The sequence below is a fragment of the Loxodonta africana genome, chromosome 4 (genome assembly GCF_030014295.1).
Source record: "Loxodonta africana isolate mLoxAfr1 chromosome 4, mLoxAfr1.hap2, whole genome shotgun sequence".
Taxonomy (NCBI): domain Eukaryota; kingdom Metazoa; phylum Chordata; class Mammalia; order Proboscidea; family Elephantidae; genus Loxodonta; species Loxodonta africana.
This window is the reverse complement of record NC_087345.1, coordinates 173,843,890-173,869,815: the sequence shown is the minus strand read 5'-3', so window position 1 is coordinate 173,869,815 and position 25,926 is coordinate 173,843,890. Positions and strand designations below refer to the sequence as shown.

Below are 25,926 nucleotides of genomic sequence, written 5' to 3'. Positions count from 1 at the left end.
AACTCTTCTATTAGTTTCAGTAGTTTTCTGGAGGATTCCTTAGGGTTTTCTGTGTAGAAGATCATGTCATCTGCAAATAGAGATACTGTGACTTCTTCCTTGCCAATCTGGATGCCCTTTATTTCTTTATCTAGCCGAATTGCTCTGGCTAGGACTTCCAGCACAATGTTGAATAAGAGTGGTGATAAAGGGCATCCTTGTCTGGTTCCCGATCTCAATGGGAATGTTTTCAGGCTCTCTCCATTTAGGGTGATGTTGGCTATTGGCTTTGTATAAACGCCCTTTATTATGTTGAGAAATTTTCCTTCTATTCCTATTTTGCTGAGAGTTTTTATCATGAATGGGTGTTGCACCTTGTCAAATGCCTTTTCTGTATCAACTGATATAATCATGTGATTCTTGTCTTTTGTTTTATTTATGTGGTGGACTACATTAATTGTTTTTCTAATGTTGAACCATCCTGGTATGAATCCTACTTGGTCATGGTGAATTGTTTTTTTGATATGTTGTTGAATTCTATTGGCTAGAATTTTGTTGAGGATTTTTGCATCTACATTCATGAGGGATATAGGTCTATAATTTTCTTTTCTTGTGGTGTCTTTACCTGGTTTTGGTATCAGGGATATGAGTTTGGTATATTCCATCCTTTTCTATGCTCTGAAATAGCTTTAGTAGTAGTGGTGTTAACTCTTCTCTGAAAGTTTGGTAGAACTCTGCAGTGAAGCCGTCTGGACCAGGGCTTTTTTTTGTTGGGAGTTTTTTGATTACCTTTTCAATCTCTTCTTTTGTTATGGGTCTATTTAGTTGTTCTACCTCTGTTTGTGTTAGTTTAGGTAGGTAGTGTGTTTCTAGGAGTTCATCCATTTCTTCTAGGTTTTCATATTTGTTTGAGTATAGTTTTTCATAGTAATGTGATATGATTCTTTTAATTTCAGTTGCGTCTGTTGTAATATCGCCCTCCTCATTTCTTTTTCGGGCTATCTGCTTCCTCTCCTGTTTTTCTTTTGTCAGTTTGGCCAGTGGTTTATCAATTTTGTTCATTTTTTCAAAACACCAGCTTTTGGTCTTGTTAATTCTTTCAATTGTTTTTCTGTTTTCTATTTCATTTAGTTCAGGTCTAATTTTTATTATTTGTTTTCTTCTGGTGCCTGGGGGTTCCTTTTGTTGCTCTCTTTCTATTTGTTCAAGCTGTAGGGATAATTCTTTGATTTTGGCCCTTTCTTCTTTTTGGATGTGTGCATTTATTGATATAAATTGGCCTCTGAGCACCGCTTTTAGGCAGCTTAGATTTTAAAAGTATATTTGCAAAGAGCAGAAAGAATGTCACACGACCATGAATGAATATAGGAGTTTAGGCCATGTACTTTAAAAACAAAAAAAAACAAACTTTTTTTTAAAGTCCAAGTAATGTCAGGAAAATTAAAAATGAAAAAGAACCAAGGTTCTCAAAATGCTAAGGTAAGCAAGGGAGGGCAAAACCATCGTCTTGAAACCGATAGCATAACTATCAAGGATTTACAATTAAAAAGAAAAACGAAACTGTCAACATATTCACTCATTTTAGAAGACTTCTGAACAATCTAATATGTGTCGGACATTAGTGGTAAAAGATATAGAGATCAGTAAGATACAGTCCCTGCTCTATTTCATGTTTTAGTCCAGTCAATCAGGGGTATGTACACAATTGGTCACAGTTCATTGTGAAAAGTCTACGAACAAGGGGAGCTTTGCAGACCACATATTCACTCTGTCTATGGAGGTCAGGCAGTAGTTCACGGAGGAGATAACAGAAGAGGAAGAGAACATGCCAGACACAGGGAATAGGACATGCAAAGGTTTAGAGGAATACAAGAGTATGGACAAGGGGAGTGGTGCAAGATTAAGTCTAGGAAGACAATGTGGTGCTGGATTGTAAGAATCATTGTTTGTCATGCTAGTGTGTGGGCTCAAGTCCTACAGGTAACCAGGAGCTGAAGAATTAGTTTTGCTCTTCTCTTCCAGAAAGTATAATGTTCGAGAAGCAAAAGGGGAAACCAAAACCCAGGCTAGATAAGCCATTGTACAAAAACATTTGGTATCCTGGTTCATGTAAATTATATTTCAGAAAACATAACAATCTTTGAAAATACAGCACTGATTTTTTTTTTTTACTGGTCATGATTTTGTTTATTGTGCTTTAGGTGAAATTTACAGAGGAAATTAGTTTCTCATTAAACAATTAATACACAAACTGTTTTGTCACTGGTTATGATTTTTATCAGTGGGTTTGGTTTGGTTTACGATTTTTAAGGAGTAGTTTTAGCTAGAAAAGCTGGGTAAATGCCATTTAAATTTGCATATTATACCTTCCACTTTCTTTAGAAAACTACAGGTTGGCGATATTTAACATCTATGCCAAGAATGTATTCCATACCAGGTTATAAAGATTATATTATTTGTGTGTGCTTAAGAAACAAAAATTGATCACTAATATCCACCATGAGTTCACTGAAAAAAAAGTCATATAACTTGGCCTCATAAAATATTAGACTTAGGATCTAAGTTTTAACCTAAAAACTACTTTAACCATATCCTATAAATTTTGATATTTTCATTATTGTTCAGTTCAAAGTATTTCCTCATTATAATTATGACTTCTTTATTGACCCATGGTTATTAAAAAGTAGTATTTCTTGAATTTTCCAAACATAATTTTCTACATATCTTATTTCTAGCCTAATTATACTGTGTTCATGCATGATTTTATCCTCTGAAATTTCCGATTCATTTTATGACCCTATATATGTTCAATTTTTCTAAGTATTACCTATGATCTGGAAACTATTTTGAAAGTCACATGTCAGTGTCCATGACAGGTTCTGTGAAACAGGACATTATGTGATTTGGACACTGTGCAAACACCTGGGTCCACTGGGCCATGCTGCTATATGGCACGCAGCCTAGGCAGCTCCACTGCTGATGCTCAGGTCAGGGCTGGGACAGCCTCGCCCAGGACGTGGCCCTGCAGCCCTGTGAAAGTCACAGCGGGAGCTCTAGGCACCCACAGGGAAGCAGGGGAGAAGTCTCAGCGACCTGGCAACCCCACCCCAGCTGGGCCCTGCCATTCATGCTGACCTGGGGCACTTGGGAGCAGGATCTGGCATCCACTCTTCCCAGAGGCAGGGCGCCTGTTCCTGCGCGTACAAGAGGGGCAGGTTTGCTGTCAAGTTGGGCTGTGGGCATCTCCAGGAGAGTACCCAGTGGACCACAGATGTATATACAGTTAGCTGCTGCCTGAACAGATGTTATATGGTGCATGACTGTATTAGGTACATTGTTTTCTGTCTATGTATCTTATGGCTCAGGCTGCTAACCAAAAGGTCAGTAGTTTGAATCCACCAGCAGCTCTTTGGAAACCCTATGGGGCAGTTCTACTCTTTACTACATAGCGCTGTTATGAGCTGGAAACGACTTGACAGCAATGGGTTTGGTTTGCTTTGGTTTTATATATCTTATGCATTTTTCACATCTTCTGTGTTCTCATCAGTTTTGTATAATTATTCTATCAATGATTAAGAGAGGTGTGTTAAATTTCATACCACTAAATTTTTAAAAAATCCAGTATGATTGTAAATTGGTCTTTTTCTCTTTGTAGATTACCTCTTTTTCCCTTACATATTTTTGAAGCCTGTTTTTAGGTACAAACATATTTAAAATAATATCTGATTAGTGAACTGAATCTGTCATCATTATGAAGTGATCCTTTATGAACAAATCCCTCTAAAGAAGTACAACCAAAATGCTCCTTAGAAGCAAGGATGGCGAGACTGAGTCTTACGCACTTTGGACATGTTGTCAGGAGGGATCAGTCCCTGGAGAAGGACATCATACTTGGTAAAGTACAGGTCAGCAGAAAAGAGAAAGACCCTCAACGAGGTGGACTGACACAGTGGCTGCAACAATGGGCTCAAGCATAACGACTGTAAGGATGGCGCAGGACTGGACAGTGTTTCATTCTGTTGTACATAGGGTTGATACGGGTCAGAGCTGACTCGACGGCACCTAACAACAACAACAACATTATCTATAATAATGCTTTTTGCCTTAAAGTCTATATATTGTCTGAAATTAATTTAGCTATGCTGCTTTCTTTTGGTTAGTACTTATTTGCATGGGAAATACTATGTATTTATCTTTACCAATTTATTTGCTATTTCCTCTACTTTTCTTACATCTCTAACCTTCTATCAAGGATTTCTTTCCTCATGCATTAAATATATCCTTTAAAATGTGCTTCAGTGTCTAGTAAAGCAAATTTCTCTGCTTTGGTTGTCTGAAACTTACCTGAAACCATTACCTTATTTCACCCTATTTCTTAAAAGATAGTTTTGCTAGGTATGGAATTCTGTGTAGGCAGACATCACTCTAATATTTTCTGGCTTCCATTGTTGTTACTAAGAATTCAGCTGTCCACTGAGCTGCCACTTCATCAAACATAATCTAATTTCCTTTCTCCCTACTTTTAACATTTTCTCTTTGTCTTGGATATTCTACAATTTCACCATTATGGTACTAGGGATTGGTTTATTTATCTTTCTTGAGATTTGTTGGGCTTCTTGAGTCTATGGTCTAGTGTCCCTCATTAATTTTGAAAAATTCTCAGCCATTATCCCACCAAATATTGTTGTTGCCCTAGTCTCTCTTCTCCTGAATTAGACATACACTGGATGTTCTAACACTATTTTTCATGTCTCTTAATATTTTTTTCATATTTTTCCATCTCTGTCTCTTTGGGTCTCATTCAGTATATTTTTTCCTATCTTTCATTATTTCTTTAGCTGTGTTTAATTTGTTGTTAAATCCATCCTCTCAATTTTGATTTTATTATTATTCTTTTTTTTTAATCTTTTGACGTTCCATTGAAGTTTTCTTAATATCTGTTAGTTATATTTTATTCTATCATAGCAGATAATTTCAAGTTTGTCTTTACCTTTTTTTAAAACACAGTAAGCAGTCATTTCATAATCTCTAGCAGATAACTCTAGTAATTAAAGTCTTTAGTGTTCAGTTTCTGCTTCCTTTTGCTTATTGTAATTCTTACTTATGCTGCATTCTTCTTGCTAAATTATTTGGGCAGTGTCTATAGTGCTAGAAGTATTAAAGTCTGTTCCTCTAAACAGATATGTATTTGCTTTTGCTTGGTGTCTATGGGTACTAGCAGTTCTACTTTAAACCAAATTATTGCTTGAGATTTATCAGACTACCCAGTAATGTGAATTTGGGCTGCAAATCAGTGAAAGACAGCTTGTGGTTACTATTTCTCATAGACAATTCTCTGTTTCTCTGTCACCTAACCAAGGCAACCTTGCTTGTTGACTCCTGAGGATGGTGTGGATGTAGAGGGTTTGCTTTTAATAAAACACATTCTTCTATTCTTATACAACTGTTGCTTAAATCCTGGCAAGACAGGCTAAATAATTTATTTAGCTTCTCTGAAAAAGTAGAAAGAAAGAATTTTAGACTTGAAAGAAAAAAAAATATAGTCTAATTTCTTCATTTGGCAAATGAGGAAGAGAGGTTTATATATTCAGTGTTTGTTCACTGAAAGAGTGGTAAGTAGAAGGTCTCCTTATTTTCACTGCTCCCTCCACTAAACCAAGCTTGTTTGAGTAAAAGTAAAAAATTTATTTGACTAAATATTTAAAGCAAATGAAAGGACAAACCAAATTCTGAAAACAAACATTACTTACAAGGTTCTGATGTACATATAGAATATTTTACAAACATTTCAGAAAATTCCTATTATTTATCTGTGTTTGGGATTTTTGCATACCAAATTACGATTTCATTGCATCAAAACAGAATTTGTTGGTTTCTAAGATCTTCATTGGTGGTCACAATATGAAATTAAATGTATGTTAAATTATATTAACGATATATAGAAAGCTTTAAGATCTTAGAAAAGTCAATTAAAATTCATATGTTATAAGCATTGTATAAATAGTCTAACTCCATTATTCTGCTTCATAATTCACTTTTTAGTAAGTGGAAGGATACCTTCTATTGATCAATTTTAAAAAGTTACTGTTCATTTCAAAGTTTTCACTCAATTTATCTTTTAAGTTAACCTGTGTCTTTCAAAAGAATCAAAAGAATAGAATATTACAATAAAACTTAAACTTACCATCGTCTTCCCAGCAGCTCTTAGCACTTCCTTCTCTTTCGCTGCTCCCTGGTAACACTGTCTGGTCTGTTGGCAGGTCATCTTCGGGCACACCACCTTCACAATCTGCTGCATCTGTAACACTTTCTTCTTCCACAATATGGAGTTTGTCTTCATCATCTGAATCTGAATTTGTTTCTACCACAGTATTATAATTTGTAACTGTAATACAAACAAGAAACAAATATTCAAAATCACCTAATGTAAAAATCAGTTTTTCTACCTCAAGAAAATAGAACCAAAAAAAAAAAAAAAAGGGCTCTTAAACCAGATTGTAATTCAATAATGTTTTTAGACCATGATATCTAAACAAGTAATTTATTTGACAACACACACACACGGCACTTACTAGACATTAGATGGGCAAAATGGCAAACAGTAATAGCTACACTTATTGAGCACTTAAGCCAAAACCAAACCCGTTGCTGTAGAGTGGGTTCGGGCGCATAGCAACCCTACAGGACAGAGGAGAACTGCCCGATAAGTTTTCCAAGGAGAAGCTGGTGGATTCGAACTGCAGACCTTTTGGTCAGCAGCCACAGCTCTGAACCACTGCGCCAACCAGGGCCCCTATCGAGCACTTAGTATATGCATAAAACCAGATCAACTGCCCAGTTGATTCTGACTCATAGTTAACCACATGTGTTTCAACGCAGAACTGCACTGTATAGGGCTTACAATGGCTGTGATATTTCGGAAGTAGATTGTCCAGCCTTTCTCCAAGGCACCACTGGGTAGATTCAAATGCTTAAGTGTTTGTGCCACCCAGAGACTCCTTACTATATGTATAAGTGCTTTCTAAAATAGTAACTCACTTAATTCTTACAACAATCTTATGGAATAGGGTATCTGCCTACTACTTACTACTTATACCCTTTTTTTAAAAATGTGGAAACCAAAGCATAGAAAGGATGAGTAATTTGCCCAAGATCATATAGCTAGGAATTGGCAGGCCAGAATTCGAACTCCAGCAGTCTGGTTCTATATTCTGTATTCTTAAACATTATATTAAACATCTTCTCCAATAATAATGTGCTTATATAATACTGCTTAGGTAGAATTAGGGCTTCAAACCTTTAAAGCATTACAGTTTAAGAAAAGAAGCCATCCCTCCTAATAAAATAGCATTACATCATTAATTTTTTTCATACCAAAGGTATTTTCAGATTGTCAGTTAGGCCTGTGATATCATACTAATCTCTCCACCCTGTACTACTTTAGAAAGAATCAAGAAATTTTGCCAAATTCCTACAAATTATTCTGAAAAATAACCACAAGTCATACTGAAAAAATAACTGGCATTCAGAAGTTTTCACATGGGCACCTTTTCCATAATTTTTAATGAATTTCAGTGAAATTTAACATTAGTATTACAAATATATGTAATTATTCTGAATGACTTTTACAGCTCTTAGAGCTATGAGTAATAGTTGAGAACAAAATTCTCTAAAACAAATAATTTAGCGTAATCAATGTTTTCCTTCAGACTCCCTGTAATAATCACTTTAATAGGATAAATTATTTAGTACCTCAATGAGTGTGGTTACTGGAATATCCTTTTTCAACTATTTGCCAGGTAATTCTTACTTGCTAAAATAAGACTGAGAGGAAGAGAGATAAGGGAAGCTTTGCTTTGTTTAGATAACTAAATAGTAATTACTTCTAGTTATTCTTTGCATTGCTTCCTGAGATTTTCCAACATTCTTGCCAGAAGAAAATCACCTAAACGGTAAACAATATGCACACATATCCCCCAAATACACATAAATACACACACACCTGAGAACTTGAAGAAATATGTTAAAAAAAAAAAAGATGGATGTATATGTCAAAGTAAGAACAAATAATCAAATACCTCCTAAATAGCTTTTATAAACATTGAGAAGACCTATCTGTCCAAAAAGAGAAACTGAGTTACCCTTTTCCCACATAAGAAATTCCTTAGTATCCATTGTCAGAAGAAAATATCAAGTCTTATCTCATTAATATTTTAGTGTAAATACACTTTTCCAGATCTTTTCCCAAGAGCAAAGGACTTATTCCTTTATTTTCTTATAAAAAGAATACATTTAAAAAAATCCAGACAATACAAAACACGTAAAATACAAAAAAAAAAAAAAAAAAGCCACTGCCATTGAGTCAATTCCGACTCATAGCAATCCTACAAGACAGAGTAGAACTGCCCCATAGAGTTTCCAAGGAGCACCTGGTAGATTCGAACTGCTGACCTTTGGTTAGCAGGCATAGCACTTAACCACTACACCACTAGGGTTTCCAAAACAAGTAAAAGTCCCCTATTTTTCCTTCCTGTACCCACTATCAAAGGCAATAATAATAGAAAAATTTATTAATTACTTCTATGCACTAGATAGGCATGATACTAAACAGCTTGTATGCTTTATCCTATTCGTTTGTAGGACAGACTCTCACACACACACCCCGTATATTTAATATAAATCCTATACCACTTAAGTATAAATGTGTATGTGTATATTTAAAAACACAAATATGGGCTATTATACTTTCTATTTTGCCAATGAAAAACATATCTTGGAGATCTTCCTAAATTAATATATATGGAGCTTACTCATTTTCCCCTGAATGGCAATACAACATTCCATTGTAATGGTACAACTTAACCAATAATCTATTGATAACATTTACTTTCTTTCCATTGTATAAACATTAGCAACAATGTCAGAATAAATTTTCTTGTAGATACATCTTTGGACATTAGTTAAATACATCTGTCAGGTTAGTAGGGGTGGAACTGCTGAGTCAAAGGGAAAACTTATTAAGTAGGTAAATAGGAACCAAATCAGTTGCCAGTGAGTCAACTTCAGCTCATGGAGACGCCCTGTGCTTCATCAGAGAATTGTGCTCCACAGGGTTTTCAATGGCTGTGATCTTCCCAAGCAGATCATCAGGGCTTTTTCTTTAATGGAGCCTATCGGTTGATTCAAACCACAAACTTCTGGTTAGCAGTTGGGCACTTACTGTTATATTTCCCTCTAGAAAGTTTTTTTTTTTTTCTCCCCACAAATACTATATTACAACATATTAATATAGTAAAGAGAAAAATTCCCTTTAATATAGTAAGGGGAAGATGTATGTCAAGACAGAAACATGGGGAATTCCTTTTACTTCAGCTACACTCTGAGCAGAATGAGTTGTGTGTGTGGGTAAGGAGGATTATTCTCAAAGGGTAGTTCACAGTTGAAGGGTTTCCTGATGGGCCTTTGACTCACAGTAAGATCCAAAAATAAATACACACAGACGTGCATTCATATATACGTGTGTGTGTGTGCGTGCATATATATATATATATTTTTTTTGAGTGGGGAATCTTACTGGCAGATGATGCTCAATGTCATTAACTTTCACTTCTACTTTCAAGGCTGCTTACTAGTAACCTACTAAATGATTTGCTAAAGTAATTTAAAGTTGGTATTTAAATACTATAAACTAAAATTAGACTATAGCTATGTTTACTATAGTCCACTAGATGTGGCCACTACAGAATATCTAGCTCATTGCAAAGCTCTCATACACATGGACAGTTGAAATTCCTTCTATTTTGTGGAGGGAGGCTTTACTGCTTCTCTAGTAGCCTAAGTTGGCCAAGGTTTCATATTGATGTTATTCTTGCCTTTTAATGATATAATACTGTACTTTAATTTTAACATTATCAGCTTTGTTTTAGGTTGTTACCCTACAATGTACATTTAACACATATCCATCTAGAGTATTTTGGGCTTAGAAGTTTCCCAATAATTAGGCCTTCAGGCATATGTGCACTATGATTCAGATATTTGCTTATATGCTTCATAGCTTTCACTGAATTCTTTTTTTTCCATGAGCTGCAAAATGTTTTATCCTGCCTAAGTCAACCATAGCCCAAAGTGGTCTTAAAAAACACCCGTCACTTTCTAAGACTAGTGAAACTCCTTCCTGTCAGCCAGATTAAGTTGCCATTGTGATATGGTAGTTTATAAATCAACTCTCCAAAACACAAAGACTGAATACATTTTATAGCCATCTTGTGAATTTTCCCAAAGCATGTTTTGCATATGTAGCATAAGGCTGGAAAAATCCCAAAGAGCCATACATTTTATTGGCTAACATATAGAAAGACCAGTGATTATTTTCTAAGGCTCCCCAATATCTTTTGCTTCACAATCACTTAGCTAAGAGAAAGAACATTGAAAACTGCTTACGTTGATTATCGTAACTGAGATAACAGGAACGCTTCCCAGTGTTTCCTGAGCTACCTTTTCATTTGTGAATGTACAGAGCTCACTTTACGAAGCCCTAGCATCAAAAGCATCAAGAATAACACAGACCCTTAACAAAATCTAGCAGCCAACGACAGTGTCAGTTATCACAACTCTGTCAATTTATCTCCACATCTCTAGGTTATTTAACCTTTTACTAAAAAATACAATAAATTATAGTTTGTCTAAAGAGTGATATAGTTATAACAATCAGTTTATTATCACCTCTTGGTTATGAGTCTTAATTAAAATAATAAAATATCAAGAAAGGAATAAAGGAAAAATAGACAAGGCAACCAACTTTTTTTAAATCTTTAAATACATCTTATGATATACAATATGAATTTAAATTTTAATAGAAAATGGTAACATTTTCAATGCATTCTTATCATCAGAATGTGGTTGAGAACACACTGACTTCTTGGTAATAGTTCTTGTTGGTATTATTTGCTAACATTTAATGCCAGATATAATAGCACCCTCTGCATAGGCTGCTTGTGAGGATCAAATGATTTATTACAGGTATAGTGCTTAGAGGGAGCCCTGGTGGTGCAGTGGTTAGAGATATGGCTGCTAACCAAATGGCTGGCAGTTCGAATCACTAGCCAATCCTTGGAAACCCTAAGGAGCAGTTCTACACAGTCTTACAGGGTGTCACTATGAATCGGAGCTGACTTGATAGCAATGGTTTTGGTTTATCTCAACCTGAGATATGTTCCACACAGTAGGTATAAAATCATTTGCTGAATTGAATATGGAGCCACACTTTTTCTCACTGACAAAACAAGTCAATGTATTTGGGTGCTGCTGCTAATTTAGGAAACTGAGGACAAAATAAAGTGTAAGCAGAACTTTTAAGTAAGTATGCACAATGGAACGGAGATGTCATTTGACAATATGCAGGAAATTCTATGGGGCAGCTGTACACTGTTATACAGCATCACTATGAGTTGGTATTGACAACACACAACAATGACAGGATTAGAGAAAATGTCTGCATATAAAATTACTCCAGGAAAGAGGACCTTATGTTCTTAGTCCACAAATAGTGGAAATATCTGTTAATCTGGCTTTTGATCTAAATGGTAGATAACATTAACTTACTATCTGTATGTTTTACATTCTATAATAAAGAATATGATGTAATGAGATGTATATTTAATGTAATATATTATATACTGTCTTAGTTATCTAGTGCTGCAGTAACAGAAACACAAGTGAATGGCCTTAACAAAGAGAATTTTGTTCTCTCACACTCTAGGAGGCTAGAAGTCTGAATTCAGGGTGCCAGCTCTAGGGTAAGCCTCTCTCTATCTGTTGGCTCTGGGTGAAGGTCCATGTCATCAATCTTGCCCTGGTCTAGGGGTTTCTCAGTGTAGGAACCCTGGGTCCAAAAGGCGAGTTTGCTCCTGGCTCGTCTTTCTTGGTGGTAGGAGGTCCCTCTGCTTCTCTGCTCCCTTCTCTTTTTTATATTTCAAAAGAGATTGACTTAAGATACAATCTAATCTTGTAGATTAAGTTCTGCCTTATTAACATAACTGCCTCTAATCCTGCCTCATTAACATCATAAAGGTAGGATTTACAACACACAGAAAAATCACATCAGATGACCAAATGGTGGACAATCACAATACTGGGAATCATGGCCTATTTAAGTTGAAACACATTTTTGGGGGACACAATTCAATCCATAACATATACATAATATATTAACAACTTAATTGTGCTCATGAGGAACCTGTACCTAGACCCAGAGGTACAGTTGTTTGAACAGAACAAGGGAACACTGCGTTGTTTAAAAGCAGGAAAGGTGTGCGTCGGAGTTGTATCCTTTCACCATACTTATTCTATCTGTATGCTAAGCAAATAGTCCAAGAAGCTGGACTATATGAAGAAAAATGAGGCATCGGAATTGGTGGAAAACTCATTAACGACCTGTGTTATGCAGCTGACACAACCTTGCTTGCAGAAAGTGAAAAGGACTTGAACCACTTTGTGATGAAGATCAAAGACTACAACCTTCAGTATGGATTGTACCTCAATAAAAATCCTCACAACTGGACCAATAAGCAACATCATGATAAACAGAGAAAAGGCTGAAATCGTCAAGGATTTCATTTTACTTAGATCCACAATCAATGCCCATGGAAGCACAAGTCAAGAAATCATATGATGTATTGCACTGGGCAAATCTGCTTCAAAAGACATCTTTAAAGTGTTAAAAAAGTAAAGGTGTCACTTGGAGGACTAAGGTGCACCTGACGCAAACTATATTTTCAATCACCTCATATGCATATGAAAGCTGGACTATGAATAAAGAAGACCAAAGAAGAACTGATATATTTGAATTAAGATGTTGGCAAAGAATACTGAATATGCTATGGACTGCCAGAAGAACCAACAAATGTATCTTGGAAATACACCTAGAGTGCTCCTTGGAAGCGAGGATAGCGAAGACTTCGTCTCACATATTTTGGACATGTTAAGGAGGGACCAGTCCCTAGAGAAGGACATCATGCCTGGTAAGGTAGAGGGTCCGTGAGAAAAAGGAAGACCCTCAACAAGATGGATTGACACAGTGGCTGCAAAAAGGGGCTCAAACATAGTAACAATTGTGAGGATGGTGCAGGGCTGGGCAGTGTTTCGTTCTATTGTACATAGCATCACTATGAGTTAGAACCAGCTCGACAGCACCTAACAACATTATATACATAATATAATAAATAATATACCCCAAAGCAAACCAAACCCAGTGCCGTCGAGTTGATTCCGACTCATAGCAACCCTATAGGACAGAACAGAACTGCCCCATAGAGTTTCCAAGGAGCGCCTGGCGGATTCAAACTGCTGACCCTTTGGTTAGCAGCCGTAGCACTTAACCACTATGCCACCAGGGTTTTCAAATAATATATAGCATGTATATTATCTAACTTTAAGTCCTTTAAGAATAGGTATCATATTTGTTTTATAGTGTCTCAAGTACCATGAAATGTTAAGTTTTAGTAAATACTAATGGTTCAGCAAATTGTGCAGAAAATTTAAAATTCCTCTCTAGGTAAAATCTTTCTTAATCTAGGGTGCCTATCAAATTTAACAATGGCCATAGACTCTTTTTATATTTTCAAAACATCTCTTAAAATATAACTGCAATGAAAGTCAATGATTCTGAACTTTACCCCTGCAAAAGGGTTGGTGGTTTTTAATGCCCTCAGACATAAGCTACTAACAGAATGAACACTGATAGGCAAAGGCCGAGTAGAAGGTTGTTATCACTTGCAGAATCTTAATTTTTAATTCTTCATCTCTCTCATTATGTAAAACTACTAAGTATTCATGGGATCTGTCTTTGATATTCTTGCAGTTTTATTTTGGCTTTTCACCCATTCTCCACAGGCCTCCGTCTGTATATCCCCAACAAATTCCATTCTCCCAAATTAGCTTCCCTTCTCCTTGTTTCATCAAAACTCCCATTCACACAGGGAACTAATTTCAGCCAATGTTAATACAACTCACAAACAGGAAGATGAAACAAACAGCAAAGTGCTCAGTAGATTATACTAAACTCAGGCCCAGAAATCTGTGGTTCTTTGTGAGAGGAAAGAATTTGGACTAAAACAACTCACACTAAATTACTAGTAGTTAGTATTTCCTTCATAGGTAAAATCTGCATTTATAAAAAGGACACTTTTTAATTTATATGATTCACTACTTATGAGATGCAGACAGCATGACAAAACCCAAGGAAAGTGTGAAGATAGAATAAAAATACAAAGCAGAAATTATTGAATTAAAAAGCAGAGAAGCCATGTAATTGATAAGTAACTCCAAAAGCCAGGTCTTTAAAGGACCGATAAAATGGATAAATCACTAGCCTACTTAATTCAAGAAAAAGTTAAGAAGCAAAACTATTCAATATTAAAATGTAAAACTTCAAAGAAATCTAAGAGACTTACTTAAAAAATGAATATGTTGCACAAATCTTCTAAGCAAATAAATTTGAAAACGGGGATGAAACAACTTTCTAGGAAAATGTAAATTATTATAATTACATTTATAATTGTATAGGATTTATAAGTAATAAAAGAGAGAAAAGCTAGAGAGACAATAGAATAAACTGAAAAAGATACTGAATAGTTAACCACCCAAAAGGAGTCAAATGCTTTCTCAGGTTGATTTCTTCAAATCTTCAAAGGAATGATAATCGTGCTCTTTTAAAAGATAGAGATAAAAGAAAAGAATCTAAATACTTTACGTGAAGCCGGTTTAATAACTGTCAACTAAAATCCGAGAAACAGCACCGACACACATACACACATGCGTGCACATGTACGCACACACACACATGCCTGCACACACACAAGCTCAGTCTCACTGGTAATCAATGATACAAAATTCCTAAATAAAACATTAAATACAGTAGTACATAAAAGGAATAAAGGATCAGTTCAACATTAGGAAATATATGAATTCATGATATAAACACAGTAAAAAGAAACATGACTTCTGCAGGCATTGAAAGGCAATTGATAAAATTCAATACTCCTTGTTAATATTCTTTTACAAAAGTGAAACTGAAGACAGTCCAATGGTGAAGACAATGCGTTAGAGGCATTCACAAGATGAAGACGCTCACTGTCATCGTTTAGTTAACAGTGTTTGAAAGAACAAGCCCATGTGATTTTTTTAAAGGAAAAAGTAAAAGCACAAATATTGGAAAGAAGGAAGCAAAGTTATTATTTGCAGGTGATGATGACATTTCTGGAAAACTCAAGAGAAACTACAGGAAAAATCTGTTAGTAATAAGACTATTTCGTAAATGGCTAATTATGAATTTAACAGAAAAAATCAACAGCTTTCCAATAAACCAACAATAAAAAGCCAAAGCCAAACCCAATGCCATCGAGTCAATTTCAACTCATGGTGACCTTATATGTATACAATAGAACTGGACTCCAGAGGGTTGTCAAGGCTGTGACCTTTCAGAAGAACATCGCCAAGCCTTTCTTCCAAAGTGTTGCTGAGTGGGTTTGAACCGCCAAACTTTCAATTAGTATTCGAGCACTTAACTATTTGCTCCACCCAGGGACTCCATATACCAACAATAGCCAGCTAAAAATAAACAGAAAAAAAAGTTATTAATAATAGCAACATAAAAGACAGCACATAAAGGAAAAACGTAAAATGAAATATGGAAAACCTATATAAAGAAACCTACATAATATGAAGAAAAACGCTGTATCAGGATTGGAGGAAGACTCATTAACAACCTGAGATATGCAGATGACACAACCTTGCCTGCTGAAAGTGAAAAGAACTTGAAACACTGATGAAAATCAAAGACTACTGCCTTCAGTATGTATTACACTCAACAGAAAGAAATCAAAAATCCTCACAACCACATCAGTAAGCAACATCATGATAAATGGACAACAGGGTGACATTGTCAAGGATTTCATTTTACTTGGATCCAGATTCTATGCCCATGGAAGTAACAGTCAAGAAATTAAATGATGCATTGCATTGGTCAAATCTGCTGCAAAGACATCTTTAAAGCGTTAAAAAGCAAAGATGTCAATTGGAAGGCTATGGTGTACCTGACCCAATCCACAGTAATTTCAATTGCCTCATATGCATGAGAAAGCCAGACAATAAAAAGAAGACTGAAGAAGAATTGATGCCTTTTAATTATGGTGTTGGAAAATAATATTTAATATACTATGGACCGCCAGAAGAACAAAAAATGTGTCTTGGAAGAGGTATAGTCAGAATGCTTCTTAGAAGCGAGGATGGTGAGATTTTGCCTCACTTACTTTGAACATGTTATTAAGAGGGACCAGTCCCTGAAGAAGGACATCATACTTGGTAAAGTAGAGGGTTGTCAAAAAAGCGGAAGACCCTCAGTGAGATGAATTGACACAGTGGCTGTAATAATGGATTCAAACATAGCAATGATTGTGAGGATAGCACAGGATTGGGCACCGTTTGTTCTGTTGTACGTAGGGTTGCTATGAATCAGAATTGACTGGACAGCACCTAACAACAACATATAAAGAAAACTCTAACAGTCTATTGAGCATCATAAAAGATATGAAAAAATGGAAAGACAAATCTTATCTTAGATAGAAAAATTTCATATTGTAAAAGATGGCAATTCTACCTAAAATGTAATCCTAATCAAAATACTAACAGATTACTTCACGTTCTAAAGCTAAATGACTTAGACCAAATGGGCTTAAAGTTTATATGGAAAGGTAAGGAGCAGAGTCTCTGGAGCTAACCGCCTGGTGCAAATCACAGCTTCACCATCTACTAGCTATGTGGCCTTGGGCATGCTACTTAATCTTCTCACACTTCAGTTTCCTCATTTCTAAGGCAGGGATTATAACCATATGTGCCTAACAAGGTTGTCATAATGATGAAAATAATTATATATACAAAAACACTTAACACAGTACCACACATCAATAAGTCTTGTTTATAGTATCAACATTATGTGGAAAAACAAGAAATAAAAATATTCAGGACGCTTCAGAGAAACTATAGTAACAATGATGGTAGAGGAATGCGGAGTAGCTTTATCAGATAGTAAAATGTTTTGTGAAGCTATAGAAATGGAAACAGATTCATACTGGTACAGGAATAGAGAGGGACCATGGACTTGAAAGAAGCCAGAAATATATCCCCAAACATATGGCAGTCTTATAAATCAGTGGGGGAAAAGACACGTTATTCAACAAATATCATTGGGAAAAATATAAAGCCAGACCACCACACTTCACAACTTTCAGCAAAATAAAATCTTTAAAATTAATCAAAGATTTTAACTTAAAAAAATGAAACTATAAAAGTACTAAAAAAAAAAAAAAGTACCAGAAGAAAATAAACGTTAAAAAAAAAAGCACTAGAAGAAAACATAGGCAAATCCTTCTACAATCATAGATGGAATAAGGAAGGCTGTTTGAAGCATGACATGACTATACCTAGAAAAATAAATTCAAGACAAAAAAAATGACACTGCAAAAAATCTTTGCAATACATATGACAGAGGGCTTTCTTCATTATACATAGAATTTTAAGATATCATAAAGAAAAATGACCCATTTAAGGATTGAGTTATGTCTCCCAAAAATATGTGTTGTAAATCCTAACCTCTATATCTGTGGTGGAGCCCTGGTGGAGCAGTGCTTAAGGGCTCTGCTGCTAACCAAAAAAGGCTGACAGTTTGAATCCACCAGCCAATTCCTGGAAATCCTATAGGGCAGTTCTACCCTGTCCTACAGTGTCACTATGAGTTGAAATCAACTCCCAGCAACTTAACAGATTTGGCTTTTTGGTTTTATATCTGTGGTTATAATCCCATTTGGGAATTACTCTTCTTTTGTTATACTAATGAGAACTAGTGTAGGGTGCGTCTTAAATTAATCTCTTTCTATATACAAAAGCAGATTAAGCAAGTGAGTACAAAGTGGGGTGGGGGCAGGGGAAGATAGATGCCATGCCACATGATGATCCCCAAGGAACCTAGGAACAGGAGCTAAAGAGAGACAAGGACCTTTACCTAATGCCAACAGAAAGAGAGAGACCCTTCCTCTAGAGCTGATGCCCTGAATTTGGACTTCTAGCTTCCTAAACCAAAACACCAAAGTCACTGCCGTCGAGTTGATTCTGGCTCATAGCAACGCTATAGGACAGAGTAGAACTGCCCCATAGGGTTTCCAAGGAGTGGTTGATGGATTTGAATTGCTGGCTCTTTGGTTAGCATCTGAGCTCTTAACCACTGCACCATCAGGGCCCTAGCTGTGAGAAAATAAATTTCTGCTTGTTAAAGCCAACCTCTTGTGGAATTTCTGTTATAGTAGCACTAGATAACAAAGACACCCACCCGATAAGAATAAGCAAAGGCAATTCACACACAGAAAATATAAATGGACGATAAACACGCAAAAACATGCTTGACTTCACTTATAATTAAAGAAATATCCCATTTAATCCTATGGCATTATAATCACTTTCTTATCTCCCTTGTCCTTCTCAAAACTCCTAATGTGACTAAACCCCTATTGTGGTTAAGTCTCACTTTTCCTAATTCCATACTTCAGTCCCCCCTTATTACAATGCTTATTTAAAAAGTTGCCCTGTCTCCAATTTGTTCTCTGTTAAACCCACTCCAATCATAACACTGTACCAAAACTGCTCGTCATAATCATGAACGGCTTTTATGTTGCTAAATCCAATGACAGTTTCCAGTCCTCATCTTACTTGACCTCAGTATTTACACAACCTATCACTCCCTCGTTTTCACAACAATCCCTTCTCTTGACTCTCTTGATTTTCCTAACTCACTGACTGCTTCTTTTTAGTTTTCTTCCTTTGTCTTCTGTACTTGTAAATACCATTTGGTGACTCCTGGATTTATATTCCATCCCAAACTTCTCCTTTGAACCCCAGACTTGGATACCCAACTGCCTACCTGACATCTCCACTTGGATACCTAATGTCTAGCATGTCTGAAAATGAAGTCTTATTCTCTTAGTCTTTCTCCATTTCAGTAAATGGCAATTCCATTTTTCCAGTTGCTCAAACCAAAAATGTTGGTGTCAGTTTTGACTCTTCTTTTTCTGTCACACCCTGCCTCTAATCTGGAGGGAGATACTATTGGGTCTACATTAACAATACATTCAGGATCTAACCACTTAGCCCCAACCCTCCACTGCCACTTCCCTGCTACAAGCCAATCATCATCATCTCTCACCCAGAATATTGTCATTGTCTCTTATCAGATCTCCCTGCTTCCTCCTTTGCCTACAGATAGTTCTCACCGCAGCAGCCAAAGTATCTTTTCAAAGAATCTGTGGAATCCTGTCACTCCTCTGCTCAAAACTATCTAATGGCTTTCCATCTTATTCACTGTAACCCAAAGGCCCTTCACGATCTGACTCCTGTTCACCTGGTTCTCTCTTTGACTTCATCTTCTACTTAATACCATTTCAGCTACAACACTGGTCTCTTGGCTCGAGGCTCTTGTATGTCATGTTCCCTCTACCTGGGAATGCTCTTTATGCATGGCTTAATTTCACTTCGCCAGTGAGGTCTTCTATGACCATTTTAGTTAAAAGTGTAACTCCCACCCTCTCCCTAGATTTATTTCTCTTCAAAATACTTATTACTAACCTCCATACTTCCATTTCTTCCCTCTTCCTTCCTTCCTTCCTTCCTTCCTCCCTCCCTCCCTCCCTGTCTCCTCCTACTAGATGTAAGTTCCATATGAGCAGGGGTTTCTTCTGTTTTGTTCATTGCTATGTTCCCAAGCATCCAGAACAACGCCTAAAAGTACTAATTACTCAATAAATGATATTTCTCTGCTAAATTGGCAAAAAAAAAAAAGTTCTGATAATACATGGTATAAGCAAGGGTTACAGAAACAGGTACTCTCTTACACGTTTTGTTAATTTGACAACATTTATCAAAATTTAAAATGTTTATCTGTTGATTCTGCAATTTCTTGCATTTACACTACAAATTAACATACGCTGTGTGCAAATGTACATAATGTGTTTATCTGCAAACTTGTTTTTAATTACAAAAACTTAAATAGCCACTCAAGATATATCCCTTTGTACTGACATACAGAGGTTTCCTCCAAAATAGTTTGATCTCATTCTTGCAGAAAATAAAGATATATAGTATACATACATGTTCCCGAATATTAATTAACAATGTCTAGAAGAATACATGAATGAGGAAATAAGGTAATGAAAGAGTGGGCTTGTCTCTTTTACTTTATTCCTTCCGTACAATTTGAATGCTTATTTTCCAAAAATTTTGCAAGATAAATTTTAAATATGCAAAAAAAAAAAAGTCTGAAATTATATTCAGCATACTGTTGTTAGTGGTGAACTTTAGAAAACTGAACTGGAACTGAGGAAAACATTTTCTTCTTTAATATTTTTACATTGTTTGAATTTTTACAATAGGAGGTGTAATTTAAAAAACAATCAAGATACTAAATGGAATGTAAAATATTAAAGGTTACATGACATTTAAGAAGAAAATAAATAATACACTATAAATAAATTGTAGATTGCAAAATTAAATATTATTTGAAGTTCTTATTAGAAAATAATAAGCTCTGTTTTCCTTCTGTATGAAAGTCTATCATAAGGTATGAATCAACATTCACCTCTTCTGTTCATGGCTACATAAAGCACAGGGTTATGTAAAACAAAGAGAAAGATTATAGTTGCAGGGCGAGATAAGTGAAGACCAAAATAAGTTAATTCTGCCTGGGCTAGAGCTGAGAGAAGCTGCACTCGCCCTGCCAGCAGTTAAGTTAGTGAGCAGATGCCCAAGTGCAATGCCATGTGGACAGCACATGCTTTCCCTTGTCAAAGGCAACTCAAACCCCAACATACAGGTTATAGCAACACACATATCTCCATACAAGAAATCAAGAAATGTTTAAATAGTTTATACTACAGGAATTAGCATGATTCTTAGTTTTTATTTTATAAAAATGTTTACATTTTGTCATTTACCAATCCCAAGAGGCACTCTAGGGTATCAAAGGTTTGACAGCACTTTATTTTTCCCTAATTGTTTTAAGACTCACTAATCAGTAACTGAAGTAGTTATGAAAAATAAGAGGAAGGAAAAGGACAAAAATTCTACTCTAGTTAATTTCATTTGGTTCTCTCAGATTCCCGTAAACTAGTAAAATAGTGCGTGTGATTTATAACCACTGGCCACATGCTAGACACTATTGTTCACGATGGGAAAGGAAATCATTGCAGAAGTGAAAAGGAGAAGATCAAGAATTCCAAGGACATAGTCTGAGGATCGATTCTCCCTTGTTTCCAGGGAAGCGGCAGTATACAATAATCCAAGTAAAGCTTAATGGCCCCTAACTAGGAGATCTCCTCTTCCGGGGCTTTCCTGAAGGCCACACTTCAACACAGGGGCACCAATCCCCGCTTCTTGCCTGCCAAAAAAGTCTCTCTAGTCCTCAACTAGTCAGACATGGATGGACAAGGGTCACACTAAAAAAAATTCGAATTAGCACTTATTTCCTAACAAAGCATTAAAGACGAACAATTCATATGGAATTTACAGGTAACTAAGAGACCTTCTAAACATCACAACACATTTGTGAGTTCTCATATTAGAATGAATAATTTAGTTCCTTTGACCTAAGTGCTCCAGAAGGTAGGAAAATGAAGATATAATATCTATAGGCTCTGCTTCTGAGGAAGACTCATTAACAGCCTGTGTTATACAGATGACACAATCTTCCTTGCTGAAAGTGAAGACAACTTGAAGCACTTACTGATCAAGATCAAAGACCACAGCCTTCAGTATGGCTTACACCCCAGCATAAAAAAAAAAAAAAAAATCCTCACAACTGGATCAATAAACAACATCATGACAAATGGAGAAAAGACTGAAGTTGTCAAGCATTTCATTTTACCTGGATCCACAATCAACACCCATGGAAGCAGCAGTCAGGAAATCAAAAGACACATTTCAATGGGCAAATGTGCCGCAAAAGACCTCTTTAAAGTGTTGAAAAGCATAGATGTCACCTTGAAGACTAAGGTGCATCTGACCCAAGCCATGGCTATTTTCAATCTCATCACATGCATGTGAAAGCTGGAAAATAAGGAAGACCAAAGAACTGATGCCTTTGAATTGTGGTGTAGGTGAAGAATATTGAATATATACCACGGACTGTCAAAAGAACGAACAAATCTGTCTTGGAAGAAGTACAGCCAGAATGCTTCCTAGAAGCAAGGATGGCGAAACTACATCTCACATACTTTGGACTTGTCACCAGGAGTGATCAGTCCCTGGAGAAGAACATCATGCTTGGTAGAATACAGGGTCAGTAAAAAAGAGGAAGATCCTCAACGAGATGGACGGACACAGTGGCTACAACAATGGGCTCAAGCATAGCAACGACTGTGAGGATAGTGCAGGAGTTGGCACTGTTTCATTCTGTAGTACACAGGGTCTCTATGAGTGGGAACCGACTTGACGGCACCTAACTAACAACAACAATATGCCAGAGAAATGAAATTTGAATAGTTTCTTTTTATTTGAAATATGGTGTTTAAGTTAAACAAATTGGAATTCTAGCATCAAATAATTACTGGTATATTGTTTTACCTGCGAGGCAGTGGGAGCTATAATCACTTTTGAACAGAATCTATTCCAAAAAATAAATAATATTAAAAAAAAATGGAAAAGCCTGGAGAAACCCCAAGAATATGGTCCCTGAGCACGCTTTTAGCTCAGTAATGAAGTCACTCCTGAGGTTCACCCTTCAGCCAAAGGTTAGACAGGCCCATAAAAAAAAAAATGAGACTAAAAGGAGCACACCACACCAGGGGCACGGACTAGAAGGTAGCAGAGGGCAGGAAACCTGGTAACAGGGAACCCAAGGTCAAGAAGGGAGAGTGTTGACACATTATGGGGTTGGTAATCAATGTCAGAAAATAATATGTATACTAACAGCTTAACGAAAAACTAGTTTGTTCTGTAAACCTTCATCTAAACTACAACAATAAAAGAATTAAAAAAATAGTATTAAGCACAATAAAAGAAAAAAATTCCTGCACAACAATTATCAGAGGGACAAAACATTTGCACGGACAAATGAATTAAAAATATTTCATCCAGAAATGAAACCAACCAGGTGGATAAAAACCAAACCAAACCCTTTGCCATCGAGTTGATTCCGACTCATAGTAACCCCACAGGACAGAGTAGAACTGTTCCATAGGGTTTCCAAGGAGTGCCTGGTAGATTTGAACTGCTGACCTTTTGGTTAGCAGCCGTAGCTCTTAATGACTATGCCACCAGGGCTTCCACTAGGTGGATAGAGGGCTAAAAAAAAAAAAAAAAAAGTTTTCCATTCCAAAAAAATATACTGGTAACTTTGGTGAAGGGTAAGACAGTACATAATACTGGGGAAGCCAGCACAACTTGTCCAAGTCAATGTCATGGAAGCTCCATAGGCACATCCACTTCCTGAGGGACCGAATTACTGGGCTGAGGGCTGTGGGGACCACAATCTCCAGGAGTATCTAGCTCAACTGGCATAACAGAGTTTATAAAGAAAATATTCTGCATTCTACTTGGTGAGTAGCATCTAGGGTCTTAAAAGCTTGTGAGCAGCCATCTAAGATACTCCACTGGTCTCATCCCTTCAGGAGCAAGGGAGAATGAAGAAAACTAAAGCCACAAGGAGAAAGATTAGTCCAAAGGACTAATGGACCAGAACTACCACAGCCACCACCAGACTGAGTCCAGCACAACTAGACGGTACCTGGTTACCACCGAGAATTGCTCTGACAAGGATTACAACAGAGGACCCTGGGCAAAGCTGGAGAAAAATGTAGAACAAAATTTAAACTCAGAAAAAAAAATGTCAGGCTTACTAGCCTGACAGAGCCTGCAGAAATCCCAAAAGTATGGCCCCAGGGCACTCTTTTAGCTCAGTAATGAAGTCACTCCTGGGGTTCACTCTTCTGCCAAAGATTAGACAGGACTACAAAACAAAATGAGACTAAAGGGGCACAACAGCCCAGGGGCAAGGACCAGAAGGCAGGAGGGGACAGGAAAGCTGGTAATGGGGAAATTAAGGCCAAGAAGGGAAAGTGTTGACATGTCATGGGGTTGGTAACCAACGTCACAAAATAATATGTGCACTAACTGTTTAATGAGAAGCTAGTTTGTTCTGTAAACCTTCATCCACCGTACAATAAAAAAAAAAAAAAGAAAATGGAAGAGCATGTGACCTAAACCATACTTACATTTTCTCGTAAATTTCATTTCAAAGAGTACACTGACTTAGTGGTGAAGGACGTGAACATTCTTAGAAAGATAAATACAAAAACCAAATTTAATACTTTATACAGAAACAAAGAATAGGCTATTTTAAAAGTATTTTAACAACTAATGTAATCTATCATATAAATAAAAGACAAGAATCACATGATTTTATCAACTGATGCAGAAAAGGCATTTGACAAAGTCCAACGCCCATTCGTGATAAAAAAAAATCTCAGCAAAATAGGAATAGAAGGAAAATTCCTCAACATAATAAAGGACATTTATACAAAGCCAACAGCCAACGTCATCCTAAATGGAGAGAGTCTGAAAGCATTCCCCTTGAGAATGGGAACCAGACAAGGATGCCCTTTATCACTACTCTTATTCAACCTTGTGCTGGAGGGCCTAGCCAAAGCAATTAGGCAAGATAAAGAAATAAAGCACATCCAGATTGGCAAGGAAGAAGTAAAAGTATCTCTATTTGCAGATGACATGATCTTATACACAGAAAACCCTAAGGAATCCTCAAGAAAACTACTGGAACTAACAGAAGAGTTCAGCAGAGTTTGCAGATGACATGATCTTATACACAGAAAACCCTAAGGAATCCTCAAGAAAGCTACCGAAACTAATAGAAGAGTTCAGCAGAGTATCGAGATATATGATAAACATGTTACAATCAGTTGGATTCCTCTACACCAACAAAAAGAACATCGAAGAGGAAATCACCAAATCAATACCATTCACAGTAGCCCCCAAGAAGATAAAATACTTAGGAATAAATCTTACCAGAGATGTAAAAGACTTATACAAAGAAAAGTATAAAACACTTCTACAAGAAACCAAATGAGACCTACATAAGTGGAAAAACATACTTTGCTCATGAATAGGAACACTTAACATTATAAAAATGTCTCTTCTACCAAAAGCGATCTAGACATCTAATGCAATTCCGATCCAAATTCCAATGACATTCTTTAATGAGATGGAGAAACAAATCACCAACTTCATATGGAAGGGAAAGAGGCCCCAGATAAGTAAAGCATTACTGAAAAAGAAGAACAAAGTGGGAGGCCTCAAAACAGCCTGTTACTGGTACAATAACAGATGCATGGACCAATGGGACAGAATTGAGAATCCAGACATAAATCCATCCACATACGAGCAGCTGATATTTGACAAAGGCCCCAAAACAGTTAAGTGGGGAAAAGACAGTCTTTTTAAACAAATGATGCTGGCATAACTGGATATCCATCTGCAAAAAAATGAAACGAGACCCATACCTCACTCCAAGCACAAAAACGAACTCAAAATGGATCAAAGGCCTAAATATAAAATCTAAAATGATAAAGATCCTGGGAGAAAAAATAGGGACAATGTCAGGAGCCCTAATACATGGCATAAACAGTATACAAAACATTACTAACAATGCAGAAGGAAAACTAGGTAACTGGGAGCTCCTAAAAATCAAACACCTATGCTCATCCAAAGACTTCACCAAAAGAGTAAAAAGATTATCTACAGACTGGGAAAAAGTTTTTAGCTATGACATTTCTGATCAGCGCCTGGTCTCTAAAATCTGCATGATACTGCAAAAACTCAACTACAAAAAGACAAAAC

General features: G+C 36.4%; 1 protein-coding gene across 3 annotated transcripts in view; it reads right to left on the bottom strand.

Moving 5' to 3' along the window:
- ZEB1 (zinc finger E-box binding homeobox 1) overlaps positions 1-25,926 on the bottom strand; it is a 225,937-nt gene that overhangs the window by 62,763 nt on the left and 137,248 nt on the right. For 2 of the 3 annotated variants that reach the window (XM_064285047.1, XM_064285050.1), the window contains one exon: positions 6,164-6,364. In XM_064285047.1, coding sequence (XP_064141117.1) covers positions 6,164-6,364 — 201 coding nt within the window. Of the gene's footprint in view, positions 1-6,163; positions 6,365-15,543; positions 15,586-25,926 lie in introns of those variants that run through there. The other variant, XM_064285048.1, reaches the window with a different exon arrangement.